The following is a 12,633-nucleotide window of genomic DNA, read 5'->3' on the forward strand; positions in this document are numbered from 1 at the left end:
CGCAGAGGGGGCGGGGCACGCAGGTGACGGAAACAGGGGTGGTGGAGCGCTTGGGGTCAGGCTGCCGCACTGACTGGTTTGGGCGTTGGGACCGCGAAGGTAGAGCTCCGCGTCCCGGCCGGCTACTTTCCTCTTTAGCTGCCCACAGTCATAGTGTTTCGCCCAGAACCTAAGGACCCCTCAACCGGGCTTGCTTAGAGAAGACGCGGCCCCCCAGCACTTAGGACGCGGGAGTCTCGGACTGCTCCTCCTGTCGCTGGGGAACCGCCGGGTTGGGCAGCTGGGAGAAGCAGGCCAGAGCCTTCTAGAGCCTCGGGCCCGGGGACCCGTGGAGGATGAGCTGGCTCTTTCCCCTGACCAAGAGCGCCTCCTCCTCCGCAGCTGGGTCCCCCGGTGGCCTCACCAGCCTCCAACAGCAGAAGCAGCGCCTCATAGAGTCCCTCCGGAATTCACACTCCAGGTGACTGGTCGCTGCCTTTCCGACCGGAGGAAAAAGTAGGGCGGGAGGGTGGGCTCCTCATTGCTACACATCGCCCCTCAGAGCTACTGCCCCACAGCTGCCTCCTTTTGACATACCTCCCTTCGTCTTGGGTCACACGCTTGCTCGTCTGTCCCTGACCCATGTAAAGGATTTTCCTCCGCACCTTTTCTCCCTCCTCCTTGCCTCACCACGGTTCAGATCTTCCAATTCCGACTCGCTCATCCCTCCTGACGCATCAGTTTTGGCTGTAATCAGTCTTCTGGTCTGTATCCAGTATCCCTTTTTTACACTGCTTCTTCACTAGCCTTTCCCTTTGCCCACCTGGTTGCCACATTAACAGAATTGTTAAAGTACTGTACTTGGCTAAAAAGAATTGTAAAGAGTAATCTCCAGGTTTCACAGAGTGTAAAATTTTGGGGGGGCGGTGAAGGAAAGGTGTTGCAACATAAAAGGAAAGAGAAGCCAAAGGTCTTAATCAGCGAATTCTTTTTGGTTGGGAATGACATAATCTTCTTAAGGCTTTAAGATTTACCCGGTTCCAACAGCCTCGTCCCAATCTGGCATGCTAGTAGTCTCTACATCTCTCACTTTATTATTCTTATTCCCAAATCCAGGAATTGCATTATATTCATGTTAATCTGTTGTTTTCTTGTGAGTTGTTCCTTTTCGTCATGGTCTGAAATATGTTGCAATTCAAATTATTTCAGCTGTTTTTACTGTAAACTTCAGCCTTTTATATTGTAAATCTTTGTGACCTCTCATGGTTTACAAAAATTAGAACTGCCTCCTTTTATGGAGTTATGCAAGTTTATTTATTTAACAGTGTCACAGCACGTCTTTGTAAAGATGCCAACATCAGTCAGCACTCTTTTTTAAATAGACTTTTCTTGAATTTAAAGAAACATGTATTATGAGACAGTAAAATTAATTCCTGTTGAATGAACTATTAGGGGCCATTTTATCTGTTACTTTCAATAGTTTTTTCCAAGAAAATTTCCCAAGGAAAAAAGTTACAGTGTAGAATAGTTTTAAATTAAATGTGTTGTTAGAAGAAAAATTGACTACAAAGTTAGTATGGCTAAAACAAGGGCTATTGCTTATTGAACTTCAGATGTTTCTTGATTCTTTGTCTCAATTCTGCTTGTTCAGAACTTTGGAAGTATTCAGCAGAAGATTGGCATGCTCTTTGTTTTAAAGATGGCTTTCTTTCTGGAAAATTAAGTTCACAGAGTTCTACAAATCAGGCTTAACTCTTTTCTTCTTTTATTCAAGTCAGTCTTATTCTAGTGTCCTAACCTGTAAGAGCTACTCTTACAGTAGCTTATATTAAGATATGCTTATAAAATAAGTTGATTCATTTTGAACAAGCATGACAAAAGTTTGTCTCCTTAGAAAATATCAGGTTAGAAGATTGTTTTTATTATTGTACTAGTACTAGTATAACCAAAATACTCTTTAGAACTACACCTTTGGAATTAATTGCCTTTAGGCCTGTAGTATATTCTGTTAAATATTCTCACTGCTGGTAAATTTTCATTCTTTGAGATTGGATTGGACTTTTAAAATTGTTTAAAGCCTCTTGCTGCTAAGATTAGTAAATAAGGGAAGTCACTGCTCTGAAATTTCTTGTGTTTTTTTGGCCTCCCTAATAAGGTGACATTCTAAAATAAGAATTGCTAATCTAAGAAGTTCTGGAATGGGCTTAAGCTTTTAAGTTCTTTTATAAAAAGACTTGTAGTTCTATTTTATTGACATATTTCACATTTATAAACTATGCTTGGATTATTTTGGAGACAATTAGGTCGTGTACTTTCAGTTTTCACAGAATGGTACCATGCTGGAAAAAAGGTGTCATTCAACTATTCGTGTTAAATCTACCAATTCAACTCATAGCATACATTTTAAAGCTAGTTTGTAAAAATGATCTGTGTATGCAGTATATGACAATATGTTGCTTGGATAGCCAAATTTCAATACCATAACTTACACTTAAAAAGATTGTTGTGCAGTAAGACATTGTGATTGGTGATTTTGAAGGTGCATTCTGCAAAAGTTGAAAGAAAGTGTCAGATGATATTTTAATGAATAATACAAAAACTTCCTAAATTATGGATATCATTATCTTGTTGCATGAGGCCCACTCCTCTAATGTTTTATATTCTGTCCCTTCTTCAGATGTAAGGTCAGCAGCTCTTTCCTAGGAAGGAAAGGATTCAACTTCTGCCATCCTCAGTAACTCCATTCTCTCTGATACCTTCCAACGCTTATCTTCTTTTTTAACTCCTTGTAATTCGAAAAATTCCATTGTAGGAAATAGTCTGTTTGATTCCTTTCCTCAAATGAATGTAAATGTAAACTCCTTTTCTAGTTACCTTAAGAAATCCTTACATCATCTTTAGCAGGCCTCTCCTCAAGACTAGTTGAATTTTCTGTGTATTTCCTCACGTTAATCTTACTGGTAAGGCAGGGCAAATAGGAAACTGTCATAGGTGACAAATAAAAGTTTTAACCAAAGCATAATAACATGTTTGTCTACTATGAAAATGGAAACTGAAAGTTATGTAGACTAGGCTCAAGTGATATATTCCACCTTCTGAATAACAGTCGTCACAGTATTCAGTTTACCACTAACATTCCTGTCTTTGTGGGCAGGCGTAGAATTAGTTCTGTTGATTCTTCTTCTAAAGAAGTTCATTCTGAAGGACATTTGGTTTCCCACCCAAATCCATTTTCCCTGACTTGAAAGAACACTAGTTTTTATCCGGGTTCCCAGTATGCAGGATCATATACTTAAGGGAGGCTGTGCTTAAATAGTGATTTACACCAGTCATTCACTCCAGTTACTGTGAAAGCAGGATTCTTAACCCAAGCTTGTTTGGTGAAATTTGAAGGAGAAGTCTGCTGGGGAGCTGCTCAAAACTCATTTTCTGAGTAATAGAGGTGTTTTGAAAGGAAATTCTTATGTTTTGGCTATGGTTACATGGGACATCTGGAACTGCTTGGATCATGAAAAATAGGCTGACTACTGAATGTGGTAGAGTAGAAAGAGGGAATGTCCATGACAATATTGTGATACCAAATTAACCAGCTTTGGAATCTTTGATGCCTCTGGACTTAGTCCTCTTTAAGTTTGGTAACCCCTCACTGTTTAAGCCACTTTGAACCTGGGTTTTCAGTTACTTGCAATTGAAAATATCCCAAGTGATAATCACTAATCCCAATATTTAAAGATTCTTCAGAAGTGAAGCTGTTAATTATTTCCCTACATTGTAGTATAATCAAAAAATGCTAAAAACCGATGGTCTTAACAGTTAACCATTTTAACTGTCTTGGCTTCTCTTTTTAACAATATTTAAGTTAATTAACTTCTTTTATTTCCTTAGCTCTAAAACAGTAACCTGGAGCTGTGCTGGGAATGGTAATTAACTATGTAAACTCAGTCATACCAATAGTAATCTTTATTACCTTTTACTTAGGGGTATCAGCTCTCTCAAGTAAAGGACTTCTACATTCATTTCAATAATTACATGGTAATTCTGGTGCTATTTTTATTTTATATTTAATAAGGAAATCTACTTTGGGAGTTATGTTTGTCAGAACTAATTGTTCTCTTTCACTCTATTACGATGAATAGTCTCCATGAATAGTCTTAATGAAAGAGGCTCTGAACCAGAAATGAGGAGACACTGATGTACCATTAACTTGCAGGGCAACCTTGGATGCTCACATAACCTTAATAGGCCTTAGGACCCTTGAAGTAAAGGATTAATTATTTGATCTCTTATTGCCCTGCCCAACTCTGAAAGTCTGTATTGCTTCCTCAGATTCCTGGATGTGAACACAGATAAGAAACAAAATGAATTTGAGCAACATAAATGGAAGTAAACAAAAATTATGCCACTAGGAAAAGCAGCATGACTTAGGTGAATGAAAGCTTTGTAATCAAACTGACCTGGATTCCCATTTGGCTCTAACACATAATAGCAATGTGACCTTTTGGCAAGTTACTCAACTTCTCTGAGCCTCCAGTTCCCATTTGTAAAATCAGGAATTATGTTTCCTATCATGAAAGACTGTTAATATTTATGTGATATTTATGAACATTTATTAGAGTACCTGGCACATATTAAGCATATGACAAATTATATTCCTTCTTTCCACTGCATAGAATCAATAGGCATGGAACCTTTGCCTCTTATCCTACATGCTTCTTCTCAGCTTATTGTTTGTGAATCCCTCACAAGCTCACTTACAGCTCATTTGCCTGTGGCAGGAATACTTCGGACTTGTCATTCAATAAGCAAGTCCATTTCAGATAGCTTTCTCACATGAAATGTACCTGTTGTGAAGGATTTTAGATATAACACATGTAAAGAAACTAGCAGGTACTTGGTAAATAGTTATTTTTGTTTCTCAAAAATAATGGTGCCAATCTGCATAGTCTTTTAAGAATTGTTTTGGAATTTTCTTTTCCTCGGATACCATTATTCATTCTGATTGCCCAATCCTTTAGGCTTATAACTTCCTCGGAGAGTCTGCTACTGTGTAGTTGTCTTCCGTATAGCTATTAAGTTTAACCCCTTGTTCACAGTTAATAAAACTTTCTCCTCTAAACTCATGGGTTTCTGAGTAAGCCTAAATTCCATTAAGTTTTTATCTGTAGATTTTATTGTTGGCTCAAAGGACTCATACACATACTTAGTAACACAATAGATTTGTAATGAGAAGATATGTGTGTGTTTTAACCTGTTCAATATTACCTATTTTTAAAAATATGGATCCATAGCTGACATTTATAATTTTGTGATTTTTCATTAAAATATCCAAATTTCCAACTTTCAAAAAGAACAAGACTTTATTTAGGGCAGTTTTAGGTTCACACAAAATTAGGTAGCACATTTAGAGATTTCCTGTAGAACCCCTGCCCCCTCCAACTTTTCTTTTAAAATACAAAGATCTGGAAGATCTGACAACAGTTCTTCCACATAGCAACATTTGCTTTGAGCTGAAAAGTAGCTGCCTCATTTACTGGCAGAAATCCTTTCTCCATTTTCCTGGTTTGCAATTACTACCTTTTGTGCTACAGTAACTCCCTTTTGTGCTACAGCAACGTATGTTATCTTTTGTAGGTATTTGAGATTAAAACTTCTCTGTGGAAGGAAATCACCTTAACTTGTTACAATAAAAAATCCTACAAGAAGTTGCTATGTCTATTGAAGCTGTAGAAATCTACAAAATATCAACACTGTGACTCTATAAAGGGACATTGCGCTCTTAGAGTGAACTTTAAAATTAGTATGTCAAACAGTCCCATAATTAAGTGGATCGTAATTTGATACATTAAATCATAAAGTCCATTTATAACCCATGATTAAATATTACAGTTGCACAGTATATGAGATAATCATATTACCATTTAAGAAAATCTTACCTGTATAGATCATAACAACTCAAGTACTCTCTTTAGTTAATTTTCCCCTTAGTAGTGTCAGTCCATACTTGCTTAAAAGAATTAACCATACAAGCAGTCATTTCTCCATTGCTAGTTTAATCCAGCCACATCTACTCTTCCGCTCATGCCCCTCAACTCCTTCCAAGCCCTATACTGTCTGTTACCTAAGCCAAAAACCTGGTCATCCTGTTTCCACTCAGTCTATCCCTACTACCACTGGGTTCTAACTATTTTCTCTGCCTTCAGTCTTGATTTTTTTTCCCACATGGCCATCAGGATAGTCTTTCTAAAATTCAAATATGACTCGTGTACTCCTTTCAGTAGTTTCTTAATTCTTGCTCAGAAAAGCCCAGCCTCCTTAGCTTAATGCCTGGTTTTCACAGAAGATGGTGATGTGACTAATGGAAGCAGTCAACAGACTGTTAAAAAACAAAATTCAATTGAGTTAACTTTGAAGATATAGATGGCTTTACTTAATGATTCATGAATTGGACAGCATCACATCTAGCAAGTAGAGGGGAGCTCCAAGGAGTTGTTCCAAAGGGAAGGTTTTTGTAGTAAAGAGAGTGGGGCAGGGAAGTTATTAGCAAAAGTAAAGAACTGTTCCAGGTGAAGTCACTTTCCCTTGGGGGTGAGGGCAAGGAGTTTTATTGGATTACTTATCTTCCTTTGGGGATGAGAGAGGGAGGGTCCATATGACAGATTACTTCATTAGTGCTGATCAGGAATTTTCTGGAGGCAAGGTGACTTGGCATAAGAAACTCCTTTTTGAGTCTTTGGTTTTCTTTTTAATAATTTCTCCCCTTTTGATCAGACTTTTAGCTTAACTAAGGGATGTAGTCAGAATTTAAGGCTTTAGCACTGCTCTCAGCTATGGCTCTGAAGTTCTCCCAAGTTTTTGTTGCTTCTTCTTATGACATCCATAGGTCATGACTTTATTGCTTAACACCTTGATATTGTAACCCAAAACTGGGTCCACCTCTTGGTGGGCGTCAGCAAAAGTACAACCATGTCAAAGAGTGGAAAAGGAGAAATTTTACTTGCAACAGGTAAGGAAAATACTGGGAATATTTCCCAAAGCATTGTCTCTTCGAACAACAAAATTAGGGAAGTTTTAAGCTAAGAGTGCAGACATATTGGTGGAGGGATTTTTCAAAGGGGGGGTTCAGTACAGAATTAGGGCAAAAGTCATCGTAAGTTGAAAGAGTCCAAGTCCTAGTTGATTGACGTTAAGAGAGCCAGCAAGGGTCAGCATCAGGAATTCTCTGGCTCCAGTTAGCGCGTTGTTGAATGCTCAAGGTGGAGGGGGGGCGGTGTGGAATTAAAACAAAACAAAACGACTTAAGAATGTACCTTAGGTCAGCTTTCACTTTTGAACCAGTGCTGAAGTTTTACCATTGATTTATTGTCACTGATATGGCTAGACTGTTTCCTGGCCTGATAGAGAATGATGCAAACTCCTGAGGTTTTTACATTCCTTTGCAATTCCTGTGGCTTCTGCAAGAAGTGCTCTTGGTCACGTAGAGCCAGTTGGTGGGGCATAGGCCATAAAAATAGCTGGGAACCTAAAATGACTTTTGTTGTATCCCCAAAGCTGTGCCTCTTCTTTCTTTTGGTGGGGACTTTTAGCCATATCTGCCTACAGTGTTCACAGGTCACAGGAGTGGGTTATTCTCGTCACTTTGACTCTAAGGTTCTGGTCTTGGAGATCATCCACTTGGTAGTTAGCAGCTGCAAATACACATTTAAAGCTTTTGAAAGGATACGGTGCACCAGGGAGATTTTTATGATAACTGTAAACAGGGTAATTCCCAGTTTTTGGAGTGCACTTTGGAGCTATTGTCCCTAAGACCCAAACCAGTCAAAGAGACCTTGTTGTAGGAGTCACTCAAGGCAAGTGGTTTGCTCGGTGATTTTATATAATTGATTTTCAACTACCCCAGAAGTATTAATCCACAAGCAGACAGCAGGTGATGTTGTTCATAGCCGATAACCTTACTCAGCTAAAAGAGAATCATGGGCTATCCTATTGTCAAGAACTTTGGGGGTGGGGCGGGGAACTTTGGCCAGAGAACGTAAGGGTTTCTACTGGGAAGCTATTGCTTTAACAGTGGAGTCTATAATTTCAGGAATTAAGAAGTTCCTGACCATAATCTCATTTATATGTATCCCCAGCCAGGGTGGTAGGGACCTGCCAAAAGGAGTGAACGCTGAATCATGAAAGCCTCCTGGTAGGTCCTTTCTAACTCAACAGTGTAAACTCAGGAGAGTCGGCCATTGAAATGTCTTATTTTGCTTGTGAAAAGTTAGGAGCACGGTTAGGTTTTTTTCCTAGCCTACGATAAAAGTTTGCTCTAAATTCCAGAGATGACCCGCTTAGCCGTGGCCAGGGAGATACAGATAAGGGTGTTATCTTTGCAGGCAAATGCCAGAGTAAAGGTACAAAAAGGAGAAGGGTTTCATGGTTTCATGTTTAGTTAAAGTATGAAGCCTTGATTTGTTGTGTTGTAATTTTAGAAGTAGTCTACCTCAGGGTCAGCTACTTCCTTGGCAATTTGATCCAGAGGTCTCCAGCATCTTCTAGTTTGTAGCAGTGGTCGGGAGCGCTTCGTAAGGATCCTTCCAACAAGACTTAAGTGCTGTCTTCCTCTGATACTGTCTTCAGAATACTCAGTCAGCAGGCCCTAGACTATAACCAGTGAATTGGGATCTGGAAAGGATTTTCTACCCTGTTGATGATGGGCTTGAGCATGAGACATTAGACACTTGTAGTTTTTGGTCATATTAGCAGGAGACACAGGATCAGCCAATAGATATTGGTCTGCCAGTGACTATCTTATGTGGATTAAGTTTGTTCAGTTTGTTTTCCAAATGGGGTACTCTGATTAGTCCACAGTATCAAAGGCAATATGTTAGGTTAGGGAGGCCCAGTAGTTTCAAGTTTGGAAATTTTAAGGATTTCATTCGTTTTCTTGACCTTGTCTGGTTGAGGGTGATAGAGATTGTGATAATTCCAAGAAGTTTGCAGACTTTTCATGAAGGCTTGTATAATATTTCCAGAGAAGTGGGTGCCTTGATCACTGACTGGATATTGTGGAAGGTATACCCTAACCGGGAAACATTGTCTTTTTCTTTGCTACTGGGAGGACATTAGCTTTGCAACAGGGGAAGGCTTCAGCCCATTCGGAAAACTCAGTAACAAGAACGTATTGATAACCCACACTAAGAGGCAGTTGAATGCAGCCCAGCGGCAGGTGTTCGAAGGGTCCAGGGAGAGGAGATCCGAGGCCTCTTGGTACAAAAATTATTTTTCCAGGATTATGGTCCTGACAGGTAGAAATCTCGCCATCAGTGTTAGTTCATAATTTTAGTCATCTTAAGTGCACTATGGTAGGTGAAGGAATGCAAAAACCGAAAAATGGGATTTGTCTGGAAGCTGAAAATTACAAATCAGCCGTCTTTGGTTTCCCATAGCCCCAACTGTTCATTTGTCTTACAGCCATTGCTGACCCATCTTAATTTCTCTTATTCAAGAGCAGATTTTTGTTACAAGGACATTAGGATGGAGAAATCTGACAATGAGGGACCAGTTTTTGTAGAAATGAAATGAACTTTATGCACATATGCCACAATCTTACAAATACAAAATGAAGAAGAGATAGTATTACTTCTTACTTGATGATGCTTCCCATGTAATTTAATACATCAGATAAGTCTAATTAGTTTAACAGGGTTTTTTGGAATGTTCCAGGGACACTTTTGGAACCACTCCAAAATTTCTTACCGGTCAAAAAGACTTCATTTAGAATTTGGTTTTGGGAACTTTGTCAAAAATACAAAAAATAAATAAATAAAGTATTTAAAGTTTGCTTAAATAAGATCACAGATCATTATGAAACTTAGTATTTAAAAGGTAAAGATACTTTAGCAATCTTTTATCAAAAGCAGATCCAAAGTCCCCAAAAGAGCCTTTGACATTTTAACAGAGAAAATAAAATTCTACTTTTGTACCAACTTGTTTTTGGTATTAAAACTTACTCATTTTAATCTTAGTCCTGACCTTTCCAAAGATACCTTTTTCACAAACTTTAAAAGTTCATTTTTGTTTTTCATGTTCAGATTTTGTCCTCTTCTTTTTCTTTTTTTTTTTTTCTTCTTTTTTTTCTTTAAACAATTGCAGCCTCACTTTAGGACAAAGTTACCATTTTTTCCTTCAGTGAGAAAATGCATCTCCATTCCTTATTCCTTCTCATACCAAAAACAAACATTTTACTTTCTTCATATACAAAGATGTTTCCTTTGTTTGTAGGAGTTGTAATAACATTCATTAGAATTCTTAGCCCTTAGAAATCTTCATTTCTAGTGAAAACTAAGAAGTAGTAAATGAGATGACGAAATGATGAATGAAAAATGCTTACCAGCACATTTTAGATTGAGAAATTATGAATACATTTCAAAATTTCTAGAAATATATGCTTTTTTCAGTTTTCCGGTGTGGAATTAACAAACCTAAATATCTTTTAGTTTCTTTGTAATAAACCAAAAGTAAATTAAGCCTATGTTCAATAACAGTATTTTACCTTACTTGGAAATAATCTATTCAATACATTTCCATCATTTAAATATTTTATTTTTTATATTACTGTAATTATTTGAGAGAGTATGAGAGAGCACAAGGTGGGGGGGACGGTCAGAGGAAGAAGTAGGCTCCCCGCCAAGCCAAGAACATGATGTGAGGCTGTGGGATCATGGCCTGAGCTGAAGGCACTGAGCTACCCAGGCGCCCACATTTCCATCATTTAATTTAATTTAGCAAGACTCCTAAATTTTCAAGCAAAAGAGATTTGGAAACTTTTTTAAGCACCCATATACCATAAAGTATAATTGCTAAAAAGCTTATCTGTCAATTTGTATATCCCACTTACATCTAAATCATTTTCCCCAACAATCATGTTTAGATTACTTACAAAACTTTATGAGACATTAGACAAAATCAGCCATGATTCTAAGGTATTTTTTGCTGACAAATTATAACGGATGTAATTAAAGTTACAAATTCTGGTAGAGTGAAATTTATCTCCATTATATTCAATGTTGATAACTCTAGAGATAAGCCTGCTTTAATTAAACCAATGAATTTAAACTAGCTTTAATTTACTAGAAGATTATCCCAGTACTTGAAAAACATGTGGGTGTTTTTGTTATATTTCTGAGAATTTAATTTGTATAAGCAGCTAATTTTCCTTAAGCCAATTTAATAGATCTTTAAGCCAACTAAATTTACAAATTAATTTTAAGAATACCATCTGGTGGTAGAACATACCATACATTTACTGTATATAGAAAGAGGCACACGTAAACATGTAGATGCAGAGAGAGATCTCCTAGCTTATAGCTTTAGATTGCTGCCATGAATTAGGTATGAAAACATAAAACTCACTAGTTACAAAAGAAACTGCATCTAAGTTTTTCCATATTATTTTTTAATTTTAAGGCTAAGTTTTAATGTAATATGAAAGTTTGAACTCTTATACTTCAAAAAAAAATTTTTTAGTGTCGTTGACACACAGTGTTTTATTAGTTTCAAGTCTACAACATGATTCAGCTTCTCTATACCTTATGCTCATTACAAGCGAAGCTACCATTTCTTGCCATATAACACTTAATTTCTTGCCATATAACACTTATTACAGTATCATTGACAGTATTTCCTATGCTGTGCCTTTTATTCCCATGACTTAGTCATTCTGTAACTGGAAGCCTGAATCTCCCACTCCCCTTCATGCATTTTATGCATACCCCTACCCTCCTTCCATCTGGTAGCTGGTTCTGTTTTTTGTATCTTTATTCATTTGTTTTTTTAGATTTACATATGAGTGAAATCATATGGTATTTTTTTCAATTTGATATACTTCATTTATCATAAAACCTTCTTGGTCCATCCATGTTGTCTCAAATGGCAAGAACTAATACTTTTTATGGGTGGGTAATATTCCATTGCATATGGTACCATATCTTTCTTATCCATCCATCTAATGATGGACAGTTAGGTTTCTTCCATAGCTTGGCTACTCTAAATGAGGTGCATGTATCTTTTCAAATTAGTTTTTTGTTTTCTTTGGAGAAATACCTAGTCTTGGAATTACTGGATCAAATAGGATTCCTATTTTTACTTTTTTCACTTCCACACTGTTTTCCACAGTGATTCTACCAGTTTACATTCCCACTAATAGTGCATGAGGGTTCCTTTTTCCCCCTATCCTCACCAGTATTCATTATTTCTTGTCTTTTTGATTTTCTCCATTCTGACATATTTAAGGTGATAACATATTTACAAAACAGGTGTAGCTGTTTTTAATTCCTCAAAGAATTAAGTTGCCACCTAAATGGTATCAAAGGACATGCACACCCATTCACCTATGTGTTTTCGCCCATCTGGGTACATTTAGCTTAGGGGAGAAGTCTCAAAAACAGAAAAAAAAATTATTTTCAGGCTCTGAATATCAGCTTCTAATTTGGCCATATTGCTTCCTTCCTTCTTTCCTTTCCTTCCTTCCTTCCTTTCTTTTTAAGATTTCATTTATTTGAGAGAGAGACAGTATGAGAGAGAGAAGAGTGAGCAGCAGTGAGGGGAGAGGAGGAAAGAGGGAGAGGGAGAAGCAGACTCCCCGCTTAGCAGTGACCCCAGTGTGGGGCTTGA

The 12,633-nt window shown here is 37.7% G+C and overlaps 1 protein-coding gene across 1 annotated transcript in view; it reads left to right on the plus strand.

Moving 5' to 3' along the window:
* The first annotated feature begins 21 nt into the window (after positions 1 to 21).
* The window catches only part of VPS37A (VPS37A subunit of ESCRT-I), a 53,057-nt gene continuing 40,445 nt past the window's right edge, over positions 22 to 12,633 (plus strand). Inside the window, exon 1 of the mRNA XM_032844953.1 lies at positions 22 to 460. Coding sequence (XP_032700844.1) covers positions 336 to 460 — 125 coding nt within the window. The 5' untranslated portion in view covers positions 22 to 335. The remainder of the gene's footprint in view (positions 461 to 12,633) is intronic.

This window comes from Lontra canadensis, unplaced genomic scaffold (assembly GCF_010015895.1).
Source record: "Lontra canadensis isolate GAN:19392208 unplaced genomic scaffold, GSC_riverotter_1.0 scaffold159, whole genome shotgun sequence".
Lineage (NCBI taxonomy): Eukaryota > Metazoa > Chordata > Mammalia > Carnivora > Mustelidae > Lontra > Lontra canadensis.